The 23,806-nt window shown below is 34.5% G+C and overlaps 4 protein-coding genes across 4 annotated transcripts; 3 read left to right on the forward strand and 1 right to left on the reverse strand.

The window, feature by feature from the left end:
- The first annotated feature begins 9,290 nt into the window (after positions 1 to 9,290).
- Positions 9,291 to 11,914, forward strand: LOC116016932 (regulatory protein NPR5-like). The gene is made up of 4 exons (XM_031257401.1): positions 9,291 to 9,409; positions 9,510 to 10,008; positions 10,572 to 11,292; positions 11,582 to 11,914. The coding sequence occupies exons 2-4, from the start codon at positions 9,532 to 9,534 to the stop codon at positions 11,851 to 11,853; spliced, it is 1,470 nt and encodes a 489-aa protein (XP_031113261.1). The 5' UTR covers positions 9,291 to 9,409; positions 9,510 to 9,531; the 3' UTR covers positions 11,854 to 11,914.
- Positions 11,915 to 14,937: 3,023 nt separating this feature from the next.
- Positions 14,938 to 16,866, forward strand: LOC116029949 (lycopene beta cyclase, chloroplastic). The gene has a single exon (XM_031272002.1). It carries the CDS (start codon positions 15,270 to 15,272, stop codon positions 16,752 to 16,754), a length of 1,485 nt encoding a protein of 494 aa, XP_031127862.1. The 5' UTR covers positions 14,938 to 15,269; the 3' UTR covers positions 16,755 to 16,866.
- An 85-nt stretch (positions 16,867 to 16,951) lies between these two features.
- LOC116012215 (pyrroline-5-carboxylate reductase-like) lies at positions 16,952 to 19,963 on the reverse strand. The gene is made up of 6 exons (XM_031251706.1): positions 19,891 to 19,963; positions 19,226 to 19,317; positions 18,429 to 18,501; positions 17,756 to 17,876; positions 17,469 to 17,574; positions 16,952 to 17,279 (listed from the first exon to the last, which is right to left on the reverse strand). The coding sequence occupies exons 1-6, from the start codon at positions 19,961 to 19,963 to the stop codon at positions 17,091 to 17,093; spliced, it is 654 nt and encodes a 217-aa protein (XP_031107566.1). The 3' UTR covers positions 16,952 to 17,090.
- Positions 19,964 to 20,743: 780 nt separating this feature from the next.
- On the forward strand, positions 20,744 to 23,587 carry LOC116030475 (putative disease resistance protein RGA3). The gene is made up of 2 exons (XM_031272734.1): positions 20,744 to 20,888; positions 21,040 to 23,587. The coding sequence occupies exons 1-2, from the start codon at positions 20,822 to 20,824 to the stop codon at positions 23,466 to 23,468; spliced, it is 2,496 nt and encodes an 831-aa protein (XP_031128594.1). The 5' UTR covers positions 20,744 to 20,821; the 3' UTR covers positions 23,469 to 23,587.
- Positions 23,588 to 23,806: the final 219 nt, after the last annotated feature.

The raw sequence follows: 23,806 nt of genomic DNA on the forward strand, positions 1-23,806 counted from the left end.
ATTTGTGTGATCCATGGAGTGGTATGCCATTCTTCCAGATTTCATATGTGATGTTCTTGGTTTGAATGCTATAATTAATTCATTCCAATTCTTTCAAAAAAAAAAAAGTTTAATTATTATTTCACAGAGTAAAGATTTGAGTTTTTTTAATCATTAAGCCTTAATCATGCCTGCCTTCAAGTCGTAATCATTCTTTTTAAAGAAGTCGCCAAAATCTAAGACTTTTGCATCCTAAAATATTGTGAAAACAACGTTTTGGAGGTTAATTAGTTAATTAAATTTAAATTATAGTTACAGTTGAGACTTGAGAGTGAGAGATTATTTTTATGTTGCTTTTCATTAAAAGTGATAAATCTTCAATTCCTTCGCACGATGGAAATATTAGTACACGTACACCTCTGCCTTGCAACTTTTTTCCACTTTTTAGGGAACAAATCTTCTGATTTGGTTGTTAAATTTACTTTGAGGAACATATATTAACATAAATGTTTTCAGATTAGGAAAAATAATAATTTTAATTAGGATCGTTATTGAAATTAAAATAATAGAAGAAAGTGATCAAACGGGTGAATAATATCAAATAGGTTGTAAATTATTTGTTCCGATTGGACTAAATGAGGCGATTCTCAACCGTAAAAGGATTGAACTTGTATTCTAAGTTTTTCAATTGTTGAGTAAACAATTGCAACTATTTTTTTTTTTTGTGTGACTTTTGGCATCTTTTAGACTTTTCTTTTAATTTTTTATTTTATAATAATTTTTTTGTTATTATTATATTATATTATAAAGATCAGTTGGAATTTCAATGATGTAAAAGAAATAGTTTTGGGATGTTTGCTAAACAACAGTTAACTGTTAATTGTGTTAGTAGGTTTGACTAGTTGTTAGCATTAGCTGATTGTAAAAATGTGTTTCATAAATTAGCTGTTAGTTGATAACTGATAACATGTAAAATGACTTTTTCAAAAAACTTATCAAAAAAATTGTTGTAAGTAACTTTTTGAATTTTAGCGTTTTGGAACAATAAACATATACAAAAAGCTAATTAATCAAATCCTTATATTGGTTTATTAACCAGATCAAACAGTTATAAAAGTCAAATAAGTCAAAATTGACTAATAAGCTAATTATGTTATCAAACAGGACCTTTGACTTACAAATGTTAGTATAGCGTAGTAACATCTACTTTAAATGAGAGAAGCATGAATAAAGATATTAAATAATGTAATTTTTAGAGTTAATTCCATTTTTTGTCCTAGATTTATAGGTAGCAGTTCACTTTAAATCATTTTTTATTATAACATCCACTTTTGGTCCTAGTATTATAGTGACATGATCATTTTTTGTCCTTTATCAACAAAACAATTTAAAAATTGTTAAATTTGAAGATGTTTCGGTCTTTAATTATGGATGTTTTCAAAAAAATAAACATAAAAAATATAACGGCTCAACATAATTTGTATAAAAAAGATTGAAATGCCTTTGTATTTAACAATATTTTGACGATTTTGTTGATGGAGAACTAAAAATGATCATGCCGCAATAATACTAGGACCAAATGAGGATGTTTTAATAAAAGAGGACTAAAAGTGGATTGTCATCTATAAATCTAGGACCAAAAATGGAATTAACTCTAATTTTTATTCCCTTATTTTCCTTGCTTGTAAATGAAGATTAAAAACATATAAAAAAAATAAATACAAATATTAAATGATCTAATTTTCATTATTTTCCTATAATTCTCCTTATAAGTTACTTTATCAAAGTCACCACCATCATATCAAATCGAATCAGCTTCGTTGTTGGTGACTTGGTGGAACCCACAAAGGATTTTACAACTTGCTAAAATAATAATAATAATAATAATAATTATTATTATTATTATATTATTATTATTATTATTATTATTATTATTTAAAAAATAAGGAAGCTTCATTTCCAGAACTATATAACCGTAATTGACAATATATCAAGAATATTATATAATACCATAGTACTCAGTAGGGGCGCGTTCTAATGAGAACGGGTGCCCAGGAGAGAAATAAAAACGATTCACAGCCGTTCACATGTCCAGATCAACGAATCAGATGTAATTTTCACTTACAAGTGCAAGTAATTTATCTTGTTAACAGTCATACACTTAAGTGCACCTAGTTATAACCTTAGGTGCAACTACATCTGGACACGTGGCGCGCTGTGAAGCGTTCTTAGTTCTTTCATGGGCGCACAATTCTCATTTGAACGCAATCCGTACTCAGTATATCTAAGAAACTTATATAACTTATAAAAATAAATTCATGTTATTACCATAATATATTTTATGTTTATATTTGGAATAAGTATCAAATAGGTTACTGGAATTATCGCTTTTGTCTAATTGAATTACTGAATTTAAAAAGTGTGCAATCAAACCGTCAAACAAGTTAAATATGTGCAATTGACACATTATTATTTTTATTTCTTTCAACGCAATTTAAGTTGAATGTAAGTAATATGATTGGATTTTAGCGAGAATAATTAAAAAAAATGTCCCAATTATGTACACATTTTAATTGTTTAATTTAATAATTTAATTACGCATTTTTTAAGTTCAATGACTCAATTGCACATAAATATTAAGTTTAGTAATTGATTTGACACCTTTTCTTTGTCTATATTTCTATACTTAATGAGTTATAGGTTTTCACTACAAAAATTGTACTATCATTTTTCTTAGACAAAATTTTTCTTACAGCATTAAAATTTTGTTAATATATATTAAAGGTTGTTATAATTATATTTAATTATTTATCATATATAAAAATCATATTTTAACAATATTAATCATACCATAATTATTACTCAAATTAATAATTGTACTTTTTAATATAATATAAAATCTACAATTATAAATTTTATGAATGTTTCAAAATTTATATACTATTATTTTATGAATATAATTTTAATATAAATATAATTTTAACATTGAGTACTATAATATTGTCTATTTATTGTTATGCTTTGCGAATAACAATACTATTATCCAAAATAAATATTAAAAAAAAGTGAATAAATGCGGAAATAATACAAGATAAGAGTACCGATTTATTATTGAAGATGGATTATTACCCACCTAGACATTTTTTACATCCTACAAATTTTCATTGGGTCCAATTATTGTAAGAACAAAGATTGAAAGGATGAGACATTACTTTCCTTATTATATGTATATGTATATATAGGCTCTGTTTGGCAGAGCTTATTTAGGAGCTTATAACTTATTTTAAGCTACTAATAAGCTATAAGCTCTGTTTGGTAATGTTCTCAAAATAAGCTAGTAGCTTAAAATAAGGGCTTATTTTGAAACGCTATTTGAGGTAGTTTTTCAAAAATAAGCTAGTAGCTTTTTTACTTTTTTTCATCTTTATCCTTATTATTTTAAATAAATGACATCCTTTACCCTTCTCAATTAAAACCCTTTTGACATTTTCTTTTCATTATGTTTGGTTGTAATTTCAGTTTGACATTTGTGTTTGAACATTAATTTTTGTATGAACTAATCTTATGAATTATAAACATCATATTTTCAAATATATGTTCTTACTTTATATTTTATTTAAATATATTGATTTTATTATTTTATATTTTAATATATAAACAAACCTATTTCAATTTAAAATTATTTAAATTGTATGAAGATGTCTTTTTTAGTCTTCTTACATTTATCAGCTTATCAAAAAGCTAATTTTACCAAACACTTTTAAGCATAACAGCTCTTCCGATTTCAGCTTCGAGCTTATAGCTTTTCAGTTTTCAGGTACTTTTCAGCTTTCATCTACCTTTTCAGCTAGGTTTGCCAAACATAGTCATAATATATACAAAATGCTATAAACTTCAATATTTCATAACAATATTTCAGCAAGTACAATCGTGATCAATAAAGTAATTACCTCATAACTAATAATTTTATCAATAATTTAATATTAAATGTGATCATTTATGTACTTCACAATTCTAAATAATTATACAAACGTTTAATTATATACACACAAATTATACATATATTTTTCTTTATAAAAATTTTCAACAATTTTTATAATTTTTATAACCTGATTTTTATTTGTTTATCCAAAGTGGTTGATCAAGGAAGGAGAGACAGGTTTCAAAAAAAAAAAAAAAAAAGACAAGTCAAACGTCAAATCGTAGGATTACACATCATTGGACAACCAGTGACGTGTTGTCAATCAAAAATCAGATTTTTTTTCTTTTTTAATCTGCTGTCTTTACTTTAACAGTTGACAGTGTGGGTAATTGAGGGGAAATTAACAGTTACCTTGCCACAGGAGTACGGCATTCTAACAGTAAACAGTTGCTCTTCATATCCTCACACACGTGTTTGTCATAACTCACGTGCACCACACTCCAAACCCGAATTTAAGTCCAACTTGGCAGTTGGCACTATTAGGAGTGTAATAGTTTTCATGTTTGTCGTTGGACACGGTAACTAATTCCATCGCTGGATTGTATGTATCTTTATTGGGTGTGACAGCTAATCCGGAGATTTAATCTTGCTCCATACTTAAAGTCAATGATTGGACCCAACAAATTTCTCTCACTTTTAAAATGAGTCTCACTTCTCTATCATCAAATTTGCAAATTCTCTACTATTTATTCTACATCCTTGCAATTTTCTCTTGCTTTCAAAAATTGGTCTCACTTTCATTTTATATTATATATATAATACAAAAGAATTTTTTTTTAAAAAAGTTTTATGTCAGCTAAAAATAGCAGTATTTTATGTACTTAGCAAACTTGTTATTATAGCAAACTTGCTAAACACATAGGATAATAAAAAAACCAAAAAAAAAAGAGAAAATAATAAATCCATGTAGCATGCCAAATCATCTTGCAAATGGGTACAATTGTTGGGTTGAGGACAACCTTTGGACTATTCTATTGTATCTTATTTATATTATGTACTGTTCTGTTCTATTGTTAATGACATATATTCTATCCTCATCTAGTATCAGTTGTTCAGGTCTCTGCTATAGCTAACGCTTCGCTTCCTCATGACGGCTCTGTTGAAGCATCGTCTGAACGGACCGTCTCCAATTGAAGCATGTGCTCAATCTCAATTAAAAGGTTAGGGTGATAGTTAGATTACACATTTATGTTTATATAATGTATGCTCAACACGCCCCTCTCGTGTGCGGACCGATTACTTTTTTATGGGCTCCAAGCAACATGTGGACCATAGTCTATTTTTTATCGAGTGATGCGGAGATTTGAACCCATGACCTTTTGCACAGGATTGACTCTAATATCAAATTGAAGCATGTGCTCCATCTCAACTAAAAGTTTAAGCTGATAGTTGGATTGCACATTTATAGACTGAAACAGGCGCCTCGTGCCTGGTTTACAAGGTTACAAGGTTTTATAGTCTCTGTTGGTTTTTGTCCTTCCAAGACTGATGTATCGTTGTTTGTCTATTCTACTACTTTTGTTCATTTATATTTACTCGTGTACGTTGATGATATTTTGATTATGGGTTCTGACTCTACTCGTGTATTTGGTCTTGTGTCGCGGATGGATACTGAGTTTAAAGTAGAGACATGAGTGCTCCTACTTTGTTTTTGGGCATTGAGACGGTTTCTTATAATGGTGGTTTGCTTCTTTCGCAACAATAGTTTATGAAGAACATTCTGAAGCGTGCCGACATGATGGACTACAAAGCCTTGGCTACACATGTCTCGTTGGTTTGGACTGAGGAAACCTTTGAGATACCATGCTAATCCTACTCATTACCGTAGTCTAGCTAGTGCTTTGCAGTATATTACTATTACTCTGTCGGACCTTGCTTTTGTTGTTAATAAATTGTGCCAGCATATGCATGCCCCTATTGCGTCGCACTAGAGTCTGCTTAAGAGATTCTGCGCTATGTTAAAGGTACATTGCATTTTGGTCTTCACGTTACTAAATCTTATTCTATGGATATCTATTCTTTTTCGAATCCAGATTGGGCTGGTGACCCGGCTGATAGGAAATCCACTAGTGGCATTGTGGTTTTTTTTGGGGAATAATTTGGTGTCCTGGACTTGTCGGAAGCAATACACTGTGACACACTCCTCAACAGAGGTTGAGTATAAGGCTTTGGCGGATGTGTCTACGGAGGTTACGTGGTTAGTGTCTTTGTTACGGGAGCTTGGTTTGTCTTCATCGTCCTCACCAAAGCTGGGGTGTAATAATTTGGAGGCTACCTACCTGTGTGCCAATCCAATGTTTCATGCCCGAACGAAACACGTTGAGATTGACTGTCATTTTGTTCGTGACAAAGTGGCCAAGAAAGAGTTGCAGGTTAATTTTATATCTACCAAGGATCAGCTACCGTAATGATCTAATGAGGGGGGGGGGGGGATATGAACAAATAAACACTTATCAATTACATTAAAAGTACTATACCATTAAACACAAAAAAATCAAATTTAAAATTTATTAAAAAAAAATACTAATAGAAATAAGCAAAGAAGATAGAATTGGTTTGACCAATGAATAGTCAAATAGATAAAAAGGGACATGAGAGTAATTAATATCGCATTTAAATCTAATAACAACTTTATAATTAGAATTTAATTATCGAACATATGGCCGCCCATTTGGAATGGTAACCACGATGTTATCACACTACGTACATGGTAGTTTATTAATATGAGCGCATTTTAAATTTATTGATCTTAATGTAGTCAACTTTAAAATATCAATAGCTAAAAAATTATCACATAGACAACAAGTTCAATCTATTATGCATTTTTAATAATACAAGATACATATACTATATAATAAATAAATACTAATAACACAAGCACATTTATATAAGTGTGGGTGCAGGGCAAGGATACCTCCCCCTGCACCTGCCCTACACTTGTGTGGATATAAAAAATGTCACTCACATCTCCATACCCATTACTTAAATTGTGCGAGTATTTTATTATCCGTTGAGATATAAATACTAGTAATTCATTGAATACGGATAGAATTGAAATCTCTATATAGATTATTACTTTGTAATTAAAGGAAAAACAAAACATAAAACAATAATGGCTTAATTAACACCATGACAAAATGGATAAATATGTTGGCAAAAGTGAAATTAATTTTCAATCCTGGTAAATTATGCACAATTAAATTTTAATTTGGATAGAAGGAATATGATATGATGAAATATTGATTTAAAACCTCCCATCGACTTGTTTTTCGCAAGCAAGATCATGGTTGACTTGAAAGAGATGAATTTTTAATATATTATTATCGTAATGTTCAGATTGGAGCATAATTATACTATTTCATCAAACACTGAAACCTAGCTAATTGAACAACATTGAATGTTCAAAGGTATTAATTACTAATGTTTTTTCATTGGAAGACATACCGAATTCCAATAGGGCCCCAATTTGCATTGTTTTCTTTTTGATAGGTTGATTGGTGTTAGCTTCTAGAAGGATACTTATTAGGAATTGCAAATAAGCATCTATTTCAAGATAATCATCAACACTTATCTTAGCTTGTAAGTTGATTGACAAGGTAGGTTACTCCTGAGCCTTATTCCGGTAGGTATGAATAGCAATTTGCGATACAATCCATTAACATGTGTTACGAAAATAATTGGTTAATGTTTATTTTTAATCTTTTCTGGATCGTTAACAAGTTAACCATTAAGAACTAGTTAAAATTTGTGTCTTAACAAATAAATTCGCTTAACCCATTAAGAATCTGTTTATATTATCATTAGTTGTGATGTTAAATATTATTTTATCATTTTATGAATATTATGGTATGTTACGAATTAAATATCTTTTCTATTTTGGTGTAAATTTAAATAAAAAATTAAAATTTTATTTTCCACTAGATAGAATTAGACTACCTATTAAATACAAGTGCAATAGAAGTAAAATATCTATAAGGTAGGTAACATTATCCATTTAGTATGAGATCACATTAGCCCTAGAATATATACTCTGATCTCATCTTCTTTGATGTGCCTAAAAAGAAAGATGCAAATAATATCATGACCCTATATATGCCTTAGGGGAAACCCTAGTAAAATTTGATTCCTCACTTTCTTTTCAAAGCACCATCCATCAACTCACAATTGAAATCTACATACTTGTACCTAACCAACTTCAATAATATAATGCATTTAGCTACAAAACAATTAGTTCCTTCATTTTATAACTCATATTTGTACATTTTCAAACTATATCTTGAATCTCATAACCTTGCATCAGATCCATAAAAATATACCTCTCATATTCGTGACATGAATTGAACAAAAATATTTCATATTGTATTTAATGAATATAATATATAATTAACATTCTATTTGTAAATATTTTTCATATTATGCGAAAGTTGATTATTAAAATACAAAAAAGTAACACTAGATAATTGTGATTGTTAAGTAATGTGCAACCAGCAACAGGTGTGTCATCATTTAGCATTTAGCCAAAGTTTTTACCCAAAGTGAAATTAGGGCAATGTGTATCAACACTTCATTTTCACTCTTAATATATAACAAAGAAAAGATAGGATATAGGGAAAAGGGTTATAATACTTTACCTATAATAACCTTAAGGGTGATTGCACTAAATTACATTTAAAATGATGCATGAGCTTTTTTTTTAATACTACTAATTGATGCAACACGTGGACCATAGTGGAGATTTGAACCCATGACCTTTGATATGGGGTTAACTTTAATACCAAATTGAAGCATATGCATCATCTCAATTGAAAGTCTAAACTGATAGTTCGATTGCACATTTATATTAAATGCTCACACTACTGATTGAGTCAATACCGTCCATGACCGGGACTCTAGACCTATGATTTTCAAATTGAAAGAACCACTTCGTATTACTAGATTATAAGATCATTAGAAAATGATGCATGAGTTTAAATTAGTAGTAGATGTAACAATATTTAAAACGAAATTTGTATTTTATTATAGCCCATCATTTTCTCCCAGCATGTATGACTTCATCAATATTGTTTAAACAAATTATTTTTTTATTATCCATATTCCCCTTTTCTTATATACCTCGGCCGCCCAGAATAGCCACCCATATTGCTCCTCTCCCTTAAATAAATAAAACTATTATTTACCCTAATTTTCTAGCATGCTAGCTGAGTTTATTAAATATTTATAAATTGACTATTATTTATTGCTAGTTAACTGTTAAAGTGGAAAGAATTTTGAGGAAGCTAAGAAGCATTAAAAAGAAAAGGAAGAAAATACTAACCACACACTGCAAACACCATCCAGAGAATCTCTCACACAAGAAACCCGAGTATTTAACCAAGAAACAAACAGTAAGAACTGAGAGGAAATTAAATTACAGGAAAGAAAGAAAGAAAGAAATCTGATTGGTTCAAGGTTAGCTATCATTATTCATCAAAAGCTAAGATATCATCTCATCAGTACCATCATCTTCTTCTTCTTCATCATCAAGAAATATATCTGCTTTCACCTACAGGCTACAGGCCGGGATACTCAGTATGAGTAGTGTTGAAGACTCTCTGAGATCTCTGTCGTTGGACTACCTGAATCTGCTGATCAACGGCCAGGCTTTCAGCGACGTAACGTTTAGTGTGGAGGGGCGTTTGGTTCATGCCCACAGGTGTATCTTGGCGGCTAGGAGCTTGTTCTTCAGGAAATTCTTTTGTGGCCCGGATTCGCCCGGGTCGGACTCGCCGGGGACTCGGATGGGGTTGGTCGGAGCCGGAGCGGGAGCCGGGTCGCCGAGGGGGTCGGTGATTCCGGTGAACTCGGTGGGGTACGAGGTGTTCTTGTTGATGTTGCAGTTCTTGTACAGTGGACAGGTCTCGATTGTACCGCAGAAACATGAGCCCAGGCCTAATTGTCGGGAGAGAGGGTGTTGGCATACGCATTGCACCTCCGCCGTTGATCTCGCGCTCGACACTCTCTCCGCCGCTAGATCCTTCGGTGTTGAACAGCTCGCTTTACTCACCCAGGTTTAATTTTCATTTTAATCGTTCGTCTATATTTCTCCCTTCCTTCTCAACTGTACAAGGTTGTCGGTGTTGGATTTTAATTTGGAATTAGAAGCCAGACCACATCGTCCCTTTTTTTTCATCATGATCTCATAGAAATCTGGGTAAATTCGTGTTTTTCTTTTTACTAAATTTCATCATCTGAGTAACTGTTTGTTCTAGATTTTGTTTACATAATTTAGCTACAGACACCCCCACTTTCCTTGTTTCTATTTTCTTGATGACAATAATCTGTATAGTATAGTGTCCTTCACTCAGGACAGTATATGTTTGATTTTATGTAACATCATATCCTCAGTTTCTTGATTTGGATTTCTCCGCCTTCACCTTCCAAACCCAAAACTTATCCAAATTGGGAGAATGATATATATATGCTCTCTCTCTATTCAGTAGTCTCCAGTCTTGTCTTTCTACAGTGATCACAATCACCCATTTACCCTCCATTAACTCAATGGAAAAAGTTTCTAAAACTGTCAGATCAAATAATTATATATGATTCAAAAATTATATATTAATTGCTGCAGAAGCAACTTGCGAGCATGGTGGAGAAGGCGTCAATTGAGGATGTGATGAGGGTGTTGATAGCTTCAGGGAAGCAAGAAATGCAGCAGCTATGGAGTACGTGTTCACATTTGGTAGCCAAATCGGGGCTTCCGCCTGAGGTTCTAGCCAAGCATCTTCCCATCGATGTGGTGGCCAAAATTGAGGAGATTCGCCACAAGTCCTCCCTTGCTCGGAGCTCTCTATTGGCGCACCACCATCACCGCCATGACCTCGGCGCCGCCGCCGATCTAGAGGACCAGAAGATCCGCCGAATGCGGCGGGCGCTGGACTCGTCGGACGTGGAGCTAGTGAAGCTGATGGTGATGGGAGAAGGGCTGAATCTCGACGAGGCATTGGCGTTGCATTATGCGGTGGAGAATTGTAGCCGTGAAGTTGTGAAGGCGCTTCTTGAGCTCGGCGCCGCCGATGTTAATTACCCCGCCGGGGCGGCCGGGAGGACCCCGCTTCACATTGCCGCCGAAATGGTGTCGCCGGACATGGTTTCGGTTCTCTTGGATCACCACGCTGACCCCAACGTCAGAACCGCCGACGGCATCACTCCGTTGGACATTCTCCGAACCCTTACTTCGGATTTTCTATTCAAGGGTGCTATCCCCGGGTTAGCCCACATCGAGCCAAACAAGCTCCGCCTGTGCCTCGAGCTCGTCCAATCCGCCGCCATGGTCATCTCCCGCGAAGAAGGTAACTCAAAACTGATTCTCACTTTAACAAAAAAAAACACACAAATTTCAACAATCCAGCCAAGTTTGTCATACCATTAACTTTGGTAACTAAATGCTACAAGTCCACTCTCAAACTTGAGATCTATAAATAACTTAGGCTGATTTAATTTGTTTCATTGTGACTTCTAATTTTTTACAATTAAATCACAAGACAAAATTTATTTTGTGCACATCCAGATAGTGATTGCGATTTCTCTTGTCACTGAAAAATACAAATTTACTATTTCATATTCATATATATTGAACAGGTAATGCAGCGGCGAACAACAACTCATCCTCCGGCGTGATATACCCGGCGGCATTGGCAATGAACGAAGAGCATCACCACCGCAATATTCCCAGCTCCGGCAGTGGAAACATGGTCAACCTTAACCTGGATTCAAGGCTAGTGTACCTAAACCTCGGAGCAGTCGAAAATAGCGGCGGCGGCGGCGGCCATCACAGCCAGAGAGAAACCATGACAACTCGACAAAATAGCTGCGACCCTCCATCAATGTACCACCATTCTCATGAGTATTAACTAAATTACCTTACTTTCTCCATCCATATATCTCAGTACGTTTATTCTCCGGCACCCATAATTAAAAATCTTTTTGCCTGCCAACAAATATAGCAACGCGGCTGGGAAGTTAAGAAATTCAAGTACATATATATAATTAGCTTTAAAACTGGAGATCCAAATTTTTCATATAATAATCATCATATATATTTCATTTCTCAAACTTCCTAATAATTATATATATTTTATTGTTGGGTGGGTTTTATTTATTTATTTAAATATAAAAATTGGAGTGATAATGGTGCGAATGGAAGGGAAGGCAGTGGGCAATAATTAATAAGAAGATAGTGGCGGTGGAAGTTGGAATGATGTTAGTCCAACATCAACATGGGATGGGACAGACAAGGTAAGCAGAATCCGAGTGTTGTTCTGTGGGAATGCATGCACCTCAATCTTTTTCTCTTCTTTTTTTTTTTAAAAAAAAAAATTACAGTTTAATTTATTATTTAATTACAAAAATATATATTACATTTTTCTTCAATATTTATCCGTTAAATTAAATTCGAAGTTTATAACATTTACTGTAATTTTAAAAAATATTTTTTTATTAATTAATACAAAATTAAAATTTACAAGAATTAAATTATTGAGCATGATTCATGCATGTCAGCATGTATTTACATAATTACATACCCTTTTTTCCTTTTTTTTTTTTTAATTGTGAGTGATATGATATACCTAATTTGATAGACATGACGTGTCAGTATTCCAATTTGGTTTAATTTAAGATACTTTTAAGGTGCATTTTTAATATCATTTTATGGACAAACAAATTTACTAGCGGTTTACTATCTCAATCAAATAATTCAAATAATATATGTATATGTGTTGTTAATTTTGAAAATTACTTTGTAGTATACATTATTATTATGCACCTGCGTATAGTTTAATTAACTTATTTTTACGTGCGTATGTATGTACAATATATTACAGCACATGTATATATTTGAAATACAGTTGTTTGGGAAATATATTTTCTTCATAAAATATAAATATTTTTTAATACGATGATTAGTTGATGATTCATGAACCAGAATATTTAATATATAGAATGGATGTTTTTGGTTTGTTGCGCAAGTGGGCGTTCTCTTTGGTTCCTTTTTGAGACCCTTCGATCTTGTTTGGGGCATATATAACACCTTTTAATATTATTTTTTTTCTCTAATCATATAAAATGCACAATTAATTTATATAATATTTTACATAACAAAAAATTAATAACATATATTTTGAACACAATTAAGACTCAAATTTGAATATATAGTTGGGTTTCATATTTGAATAAAATGACAAGAATGCCATTGTGTATATGTAAGTGCTGGTTTAATTTTAATTTATATAATTATATAATAAGGGAAATGAGCTGGCTTCCTCTCCGGCCTTTATTATTTTCTTGATTTTTATTGATTTTGAATGCGTTTTGTTTTGTAATATGTAGTCGTGTGGTGAGATATAGCACTTGGTAGGTAATTATTAGTGCAAAAGAAATTAAACATATACTCCGTAGAATAGAGGAATGGTGTGATGATGATGTTGGGTTGTCTTGCATGGATGCAACAATGAGTGCGAAACATACATACTATTATTATGTGGCTGTTATCTTCTGGTGCCTGTTCCCCCACTATCCCTCATCTTAATATATATATATATATATATATATATATAAATAAAAGACCCGAGCCAGTGAGGCTCAATCTCTGTAATCTGATCTTTGCTCTCAAACTTCATTCTTATGACCAGTTGAGCTGTCATGCATATCATATGCATATATTTTGTTTATGGGAATGTGAGACCTTAAAAGATGTCAAGAGACATTGGATAATAATCATAGGTTTCTTTCTAGCTTAACTCAAACCTCCCTTGTTTTCTACTACTTTTAGGCGTTTCTCGTTCACCTAAAACCATAATTAACAAGTGAAACATTCATTATTTTCCATCACTTTTTCATTAAAATTCAAGCAAAAGTTCATAAAAGCTCGCAGTAATATCCATTGAGATACAACTCTGGTGAGTAAAGGTTAATAATAATACTCCGTACAAATTTGGTGATGATTGGGCTGTAGATTTAGTCAATGGCCCAATAGGTTAGTCTAGTCCTCTGGATTATTATTGGGCCGGGATGCCCATCTTTATGGACTTCATAGCAGACATTCTTGGGCTGTATGGATCAAAGAAAATGCTAATCAAGTTCACGATTTTCTGTTCTTATCGCAAATTATAACGTTAACTAGGTCTATCATACGCATGTAACGCATTGTGAACGTTGATATATATATTTAATATATTGTGTATATTCAGTTATAATTGATGGTACATAATCTATTAACTAAATATATATAATAATTGAATCTTCATAGTATATTAACTAAAAATATACTTCGTATAATATAGAGCATTGTTAATAATAATACTCATGGCAAACCCTAATCCTGCCACAATATAATAATTGTTGTTATTTACAACTCTTCACAGCAAATAATCTCAACTAAATCAAAGAAATGAAAATGGGTAAAAGAAACTACATAGTAATGATATAGGTAGCTAAATATAATTTTTAATTAGTGGTGGAGTCAGTTAATTCATTAGCATTCAGTGAATGAAAGTCACATCAGAAGATAAATGTTTAGACGAAAGATATATAGCATTTTTCTATACAAAATATTTTAAAATTTAACTTTTTATTATGTGCTAACTTTGAAACGTCTCACATGTTATTACTATAGTCTATTCATCGCTACATTTCCACCAACTTGAAGTCTAGCCCCCTATTGTTAGAGTTCTAACTTTAAGTTAGGTGGTTGATCACTTAAGTTAGTTTCACGAGACTTATTATATATATTTTTTACTTATATATAATACTATACATACTTTTTACGAGACAAATTTATGTGTATTAATTAAGAAATTAATTGTTTATAATTAATTAAAAATATAACACCGAATAAAATGTATTCTTTCATACACAATTCTCACAAATCGACCATGCATAGAGATTAGAGAAGAGAGCACATAAGTAGATAGTGCAGTGAAATATTTGTACATTTGGAGGGGCTAAAATGGAACCCAAATGTTTAGAGCATGTGATCTTGTTCCCACCACAAAGCTCTACTGCTCACCACACCACAAGCTTCTCCTCCCACGAACCAAAACAATGAGATTTCTTTTTGTTCACTCACCTCCTGCGACATGGTAAGCCTACAACTGTCTACCTATGCTGTCCTTCAATTTTCTAATTTCCTCTACTAATTTATGTGGGATTTCTTGAAATTTTACTCCAACCCATTTCACTATATCCCTATTTATTCCCTCCTGTCTTCCTTGTTCTTTGTACATACATACTGTTATCTTGAAACCCCAGATTGTAGTGTGGAAGGGTGATGGATACTTTGCTAAAGACCCCTAATGAGCTTGAATTTCTGCACCCACATCATGGGTTTACCTCCCTGAAGCCTCAAAAACAGGAAATTAGGATTGGTTCATGGAAATCTTGCAGGAATGTTGGCCGTGTTAAGGCCAGCAGTAGTGCCCTATTAGAGCTTGTGCCTGTGACCAAGAAAGAGAATCTTGATTTTGAGCTCCCTATGTTTGAACCCTCTAAAGGGATTGTTGTGGATCTAGCTGTGGTTGGGGGTGGCCCTGCTGGGCTTGCAGTGGCACAGCAGGTTTCACAAGCTGGGTTATCAGTTTGTTCAATTGACCCCTCTCCCAAATTGATTTGGCCCAATAATTATGGAGTTTGGGTGGATGAATTCGAGGCCATGGATTTGTTGGATTGCCTCGATACCACTTGGTCTGGAGCTATGGTGTATATTGATGACCGCACGACTAAAGATCTTGACAGGCCTTATGGGCGGGTTAACAGGAAGAAACTCAAATCGAAAATGATGCAGAAATGCATTGCGAATGGTGTTAAGTTTCATCAAGCCAAGGTTATAAAGGTGATCCATGAAGAATCGAAATCCATGTTGATTTGCAGTGATGGTGTGACGATTCAAGCAACTGTGGTTCTTGATGCAACTGGCTTTTCTAGATGCCTGGTTCAGTACGATAAGCCTTATAATCCGGGCTATCAAGTTGCGTATGGCATTCTGGCAGAAGTGGAGGAACACCCTTACGATTTGAATAAGATGGTTTTCATGGATTGGCGAGACTCTCACCTAAACAGTAACTTGGAGCTAAAGGAGAGAAATAAAAGAATCCCGACCTTTCTTTATGCCATGCCGTTTTCCTCGCAGAGGATATTCCTTGAAGAAACCTCGCTAGTGGCTCGTCCTGGCTTGGATATGAAGGATATTCAGGAAAGAATGGTGGCTCGTTTAAGGCACTTAGGTATCAATGTCAAGAGCATTGAAGAAGACGAGCGTTGTGTTATCCCAATGGGAGGTCCCCTACCCGTGATACCCCAACGAGTTGTTGGAATTGGCGGTACTGCAGGTATGGTTCATCCCTCGACCGGATATATGGTGGCAAGGACTCTGGCTGCAGCTCCGGTTGTTGCCAACGCAATCATTCAGTACCTAGGTTCCGAGAGAAGCCTTCTGGGCAACGAATTATCAGCATCTGTTTGGAAAGACCTGTGGCCGATAGAGAGGAGGCGGCAAAGGGAATTCTTTTGTTTTGGTATGGATATTCTACTGAAGCTCGATTTGCCAGCCACGAGAAGATTCTTTGATGCGTTTTTTGATCTAGAACCCCGTTATTGGCATGGATTTCTATCATCCCGCCTGTTTCTTCGTGAGCTCATATTTTTTGGTCTCTCGCTTTTCTCTCATGCCAGTAATACTTCTAGGTTAGAGATAATGACCAAGGGCACTTTGCCTCTGGTAAACATGATCAACAATTTGTTACAGGATATAGATTAAGTAATTTTGAGTTGCACTTTGGTTGGAAATTATGTATGTAGCAATTCCTCTGCCCTTTTTTTAGCTCTCAAGAATTTCCAAGATTGGTAATACAGTTAAATGTTTGTCAAAATACTTTGCATATAGAATTTTCTTTTCGCATTGGTATTTGGTAATGATTTCTGAAGAAGCACAAAACTGAAGTGCAGGAGAGACACTTAGCTCAATAAGAAATATGAGATTGATACTCAAAACAGATGGTCCTGGAGCCTCAATTTATCAGTCAAATAGAGAACTGATTGCAGGTTTTTAAGTTTCTAAGCCAGATAGTATGTGAGCATGCAGAAAAAAGTTGCATTAATTCGGAGAAAGTTCTCGACTGCGCTTTGTTGCAGCTACAACAGCATTCATCAATGTCCCGCGAAATCCAGCCTTCTCGAGCTCATGAACTCCAGCTATGGTAGTCCCACCTGGTGATGTAACATCATCTTTAAGTTGACCAGGGTGCTTCCCTGCATTGGTTGCCATGGATGCTGCCCCTAGTACCTGCAACATTAACAAATTTTGGCCTAAATTAACACCAATTTAATGGCACAAGATATTGACATAAGTCTAATGAAAGAGGGCAGAGAGAAATGGTTACAGAGTCTATTACATTGAAGCTGAAACATATGTATATTAGAGAAAAACTCAAAAACAGAATCCAGAAAGTACAATCAATGGCAATAAACCTACAGTTTGAGAAGCTAGACCGAGTGCAAGGTCTCGAGGAAGACCAGCAGCCACTCCTCCATCGGCCAATGCCTCTATAGCTAAATATATATAAGCCGGTCCACTTCCGCTGATAAAAAAATAACTCCACAATGTAATGTAATTCATAAAGCTAAATGAGATTTGCATTTCACATTTGACAGACACAGCATGGGAAATGCTAGGAAGTGTGAACACTAGCTGTGCCCATGATAAGGCTCATTTAACGGGTCAGCTAGCCGGTTTCTTGAAAAATCGAAGGAGCAACATACCTCAGACCTGTCACTGCATCAAACAGTTTCTCATCAGCTTTCCACACTTTACCAATAGCTCCAAACAACAATGAAATCAGGTCTCCATCTTCTTTTGTTGCGCCACTCCCCAAGCTAATCACTATGTTAATACGTCTAAATTAGAAATAATGCACTTCCAACACTATGCTGAACACATACAAACTAAAAGAATGCAAGAAAATGAAAGGCATTCGTGAATCATGATAAAGTTAGATTTTAAGTATTAGCATACCACTCCAAACTGATCAAAGAAGAAAATAAAATGATTTTATGGTACTTCAAGCATATGCATGTCACTTCAAGCATCTTAATGCCACTAGCAGAAAATGAAAGCAACATTTCCTGGACTTCCTATGGTACAGAATCACATTCCTGTATACTACTATCAATAGGTTCCTAAACTACTGTGATACATACTCCCTTCACGGAATGAACTGAATCCTATCGACAGATTGCCATTGTTGGCAACTAGACTGAGTGGATTGTGATTCGGACGACAATTAGCAGGCGTGCATTGGTGCAAAAACATCAAATGTAAAAGTTGGAACTCAAAGTTCTCTTCTTCACTTTCTACAAATTATATACATAAGATATTTTGCCAAGTGCGCTTTTATGGATCAGCATAATAGGGTTCAACAAAAGTAATATATACCAGAAGCTGCCTCGCCAACTGCTGCAGGAGTGTTTGGCATCACCCTAATAAATCTACTATTACCTGCCCATTCCTTGCAAAACAAACCAATCGCTTCAATAAATGATTATATGAATCAGCAGGGAAAGATCAGCTTAGTGAATTAAGGAAGCATCTTAGAATGTCCACAAAAGGAAATTATTGCATAAGATTTAAGAGCCCTTACCCTTGGAATAATTTTTCACATCCAAAAGACATTATAAAGGCAAAAAAAATAAAAATAAAATAAAATAAAATCATAGGATAGCCTCAATTTAAGCATCACTATTGAAATTGCTACAGCAAACCTAACTTTCTTACACCATGGAAACACTAATGGCAAATTCAATTGTTAAACCAAATAATTTTAGGAAGATTGTATATATATATATAACAGCATAAATTTCCCAGTAATATGAAGATACTGCCATTCTTAACTGTCTCTGAGTGACAGCATGTTTTAAAGTGAATAGACTCAATAGAGGCTATACTCAGTGTTTTATTTAATTTTCCAATGCTAGATGAAAAAAAAAAGAAAAAAAGAAGAAGAGCAAACTGGCTAAGAAAACTGGTTAAGTAGACACAAAAAACATGAAGAAGCTATTATGCCATAATCAACTACATAAAAAACATTGAAGTCACATATGGGATGCATTGGAAATCACCCCATCTGGAATAACAAAGCATAGGGTTTCACATCTTGATTTACAGATGAATTTTTAAAACTGATTACATACAGAGAAAAAAAATAAAAATAAAAAATAAAAAACTATACAAACCTGTAAATCTTTTAATTTGACACCTGCAGCAACAGACACCAGAAGTTGCTTCTCAGTCAGAATGGGTTTAACTTGTGATGCCACCTCTTTAACTGTCACAAGACATCATGATAAGAATAAGATAATCTCAGAGAGAGAATGATTATTAAATAAAATTCTTTTGTAACATTAAATGGAACTAGGGAATGGAGGAATGCCAAATATGACAGTACATTGCCATCTCCCTCTTCCAAGAGAGGAAAACATGGAAATATTTTGCCTTTCCTGTATCATGAAAAGCAAAAAGAAGTGCTAAATGATCAAATATTCTTGTGTGCATATGGCAGGTGGTAGTAGCCAATACTTGTTGCAACGTTTTTTTACTTTTGTCCTTAAACTTATAAACATTCATTTTGATTATTTTACTAGTATATAATTCAGCACAAACCCATCTGTTATTAAGAAGGGTGGTTTCGGGAGGTTGGATCTATTTATGGTGTAAGCAATAGTGGCACTACACAGCTTTAAGGTGTGAAGATAACTGCTTTTGCATACTTGCAGATGTCCTGCTCTTTTCTAACAACATCATTTGCTAATAGCAGTTTCTTTGTTACTGACAATAAATTAGTATCACTGTATTGAGATATAACAAAGGATAAAGGAAACAACAAGAATGCTGGGTGTACCTATTTGAGGCTTCACAGAGAATATGATCACATCACTATCTTCAACAACCTGTTCTCCATAGGAAATGCACATGAAGCATCAATGGGAATGGAGCTATAAATTAGTCCAAAGAGTTTCATTTTTAATTAGAGGTGAGAAGCAAAACCGCAATACTGTCATCACCTAGTAGTTGTTAATTAGAAACACAAATAATANTTTTTTTTTTTTTTTTTTTTTTTGAAGGATATCACATTAGTTAGTTTGTGAAGAATAAAAGTATGAGTAATTAATTTTTTTCTTTTAAAATTATGTGAAATTTTATGATTAAAATTTTCAATTTAGTTAATTATTCTAAATTTTTTGAGTAGGTAAAAAGTCTAGAGTCCAATTTTTATATATTATACCATTATCTTATTTATTTATTTTAATTTTAAAGTTTATTGAAATACATGAAAATATGTTATGTATATTAAAGTTTAAAAAAAAAAAAACATATAACATACAAAATAACTTCTAAAGAATCTAACATTGTATATTTTAAACAAAGAATCTAACATCCTCAGTTATTAGCAAGATTTTATGGTTTAGTAGCATCCGGTTGTACCCTAACATAAGAGGGGTGAGTTTGAGCCCCGTAGAAGCGATATTGGAGATACTACATTGTAACGAAGTTAATAATACTAACAAAAAGAAAAACATTGTCAGTTATTTATCATTTCTAGCAATTTAACATTTTTAAGGTCAAACCATCTCTAGAGGAAAAGACAATACTTGTGCATAAATTTTGCTTGAAACGACATTAACAAACTAACAATGATGTTTCTTGGAAGCACATTGTGCGTTTGACTTTTCTCTCTGTCTCAACATTCTTGTCAGCAATTACAGTCTTACTTGCAGACTAGTCTGCAGTCCCCAATCCCCAGCTCGATCATCATTTCTTAGCAATCATCAATGGCGGAAACATTCTTGGCCGACATCACTGAAAACGTGTTATCAAAGATCGTTTCTCTTGCTCAAGGTGACGTTGGACGGACCCATATTCATTTTCATTCAATTCGTTGCCAATTCTATCTACTTTCTTAGTTTCCATCATCAGTATTTGCTTTTGTTTGTATAAAGCTACTGAAATTGTGTTGCTAAAAATCTCTTGAATGATCCATTTGGTGTAGATGAGATCAGTTTAGCCTGGAACTTAAAGCCAGAGCTGAAGAAACTGCACAACACTTTATCCACCATTAAAGCTGTGCTGCGCGATGCTGATGAACAGCAGGCAAAGAATCATGAGGTCAAAGATTGGCTACAAAAGCTCAGAGATGTTGTTTATGATGCTGATGACTTGCTAGACGACTTTGGGACACTGATTTTACTGCGAAACTTGCGTTCTTGCAGCGGTATCTTCACAAAGGTACGCAAATTCTTTACACGCCCAGATGGCCTTATATATCGATTCAAGATTACCCATAAGATTAGAGAGATTAGAGGGAGGTTAAATCAGATTTCTGAGGATAGGAGAAACTTTCACTTTAAGGAAAATTATAATGTTAACCCGTTAGAGAATGGAAACTTCAGAGAACAAACTCACTCTTTTGTGAGGCCCTCTGATATTATTGGTAGAGACAATGATAAGGAATCCATTGTGGGAATGCTTATCAAGTCTTGTTGTGGTGAAGACGACACAGAAACTGTTTCGTTTCTTCCCATTGTTGGACTTGGAGGTCTTGGTAAAACCACACTGGTTAAATTGGTGTACAACGATGATCGAGTAGTTAAGAATTTTGATATGAGGTTGTGGGTTAGTGTTTCTGAGGATTTTAGTCTAAGCAAGGTGATTGAGAAGATTCTAAGGTCAGCAACCGGGAAGAGTTTTGGGCACTTAGATATGGACCAATTGCAAGAGCAATTAAATCGCGTTTTGTGCTCTGGAAGGTATTTACTTGTTCTTGATGATGTGTGGAATGAAGATCAACACAAATGGAAGGATTTACGGGAGTTATTGATGAGAGGCTGTGAAGGAAGTAGAGTGATTGTTACTACCCGAAGCATAAAGGTAGCCAGAATAACTGGCACAACCACTGCATACAATTTGAGTGGTCTTTCTGATCATGATTGCTTCGATTTATTCTTGAAGTGTGCATTTAGAGATCAGGAATATAGGCCTCGTAACTTGGTAGAAATAGGGCAAGAAATTGTGCAGAAATGTTGGGGAGTTCCTTTAGCTGTGAAGACCTTGGGGAGTATGTTGTATTGTAAGACAGATGAACAAGAGTGGGTCCATATCAGGGATAACGAGATATGGAGAATTGAACAGAAAGAAACTGACATTTTACCAATACTGAAGTTAAGTTATGATCAGATGCCATACCATTTAAGGCAGTGCTTTGCATATTGCAGTATGTTCCCAAAAGGCGAAGAAATTCCCAGGGAAGTTTTCATCAACCTCTGGGTTGCGCAGGGATTTATACAGTCACCAGACGGGGACCGGGAGCTGGAAAATCTTGGTAATCAGTACTTCAACGAGTTACTCTCAAGATTCTGCTTTCAAGATGTAGTAGAAGCCTTTGATGGAGAAATTTTGGCTTGTAAAATTCATAATCTTGTACATGATCTTGCACAGTCTGTGGCTGGTGCAGAATGCTTAAACGTGAAGTCTGGTGATCCAGAGATTCCCGAAAGTGTACACCACCTCTTTTTCCATGCAGACAATCTATCTCGAGAAGAATTTCCCCAACCCTTGCTTAATCTCAAGAACCTGAGGTATTTCGCTTACTCATTTCGAGTCGGGCCTGTCAGCAAGACCTTTGTCAAGAAGACCTTGTTGAACTTCAGGCGTTTGCGTGTCCTAATGCTGCAAAACCTGGAGCTCGAGGAATTGCCAAGCTCGATAGGCTTCTTGAAACAGTTGAGGTATCTTAACCTTAGCAACAACTGCAACATCAAGTCTCTTCCCGAGTGTATTTGCAAGCTAGTGAATTTGCAGACGCTGAACCTCATAAACTGTGAGCAACTTAAAGAGCTTCCTAGGAACTTCGGGCAACAACTGATGAGCTTGAAAACTCTCTACTTAACTTCCCAAGAGATATCTCTGCAGAAAAACAGCAGCATTTCCCTCGGTTTTCTGCAGTTCCTGCTGCTTTACAAATGCTCTTGCAGGAAATTCCCAACAGAATTATGGCAGCACATGAAGAAACTGAGAGTCTTGCGAATCTATGAATGCTCGTCGCTGACTTTTCTTCCAGCCAGTATCAGGCATTTGGCTAAACTAGAAAAACTGTGGATTTGGAACTGTGAAGAATTGGATTTATCTGTTGGGGAGGGGATGGAAGGACTTGAAAGCCTACAGTCACTGCTTCTAATGGGACTGCCTAAACTGGTGTCACTGCCTTCTGGACTTAAAGACATAGATGCAATGAAGCTCAAATACCTGAGAGTCGCGGGTTGTCCCAAATTGACTGCATTGCCGGATTGGCTGCAAAATTGTACCTTGCTGCAGAGGTTGTATATAGAGGATTGCCAAGAACTGTCATATCTACCAGAACAGATATGCAGCAGCAGTAATGCCAAGGTTCGTATTATCGATTGTCCCCTTCTAAATGGATGATGTGCAGTGGAGATATAGGTACAAGGTTGTCTTGGTCCAGTTGAAAGATTTTCTTGTATCAACCTAGGGAGGATTGTTTGTCTCTAAAACTTCCCCATGTTTGGATTCTTGTACCAAAACAGTTTTGATTAGATTAGTTGTTTGTCTCTGAGCTGAAGCATTTGTATTAATTTGATATTTTGATGTATTTTTGCTTATGGATTGAATATTTGTAAAAATACCCGTCGGGTACCCATTTATTGCCCTTGCCCACAAAGGCAAAAAAATTCCCTCATCCCTAAGGACTAGGCCCATCAAGATAATAGAGACCTAGGTAAAACCAGTGTCAATAACTCTCA

Source organism: Ipomoea triloba, chromosome 1, assembly GCF_003576645.1.
Source record: "Ipomoea triloba cultivar NCNSP0323 chromosome 1, ASM357664v1".
NCBI classification, from domain to species: Eukaryota; Viridiplantae; Streptophyta; class Magnoliopsida; order Solanales; family Convolvulaceae; genus Ipomoea; species Ipomoea triloba.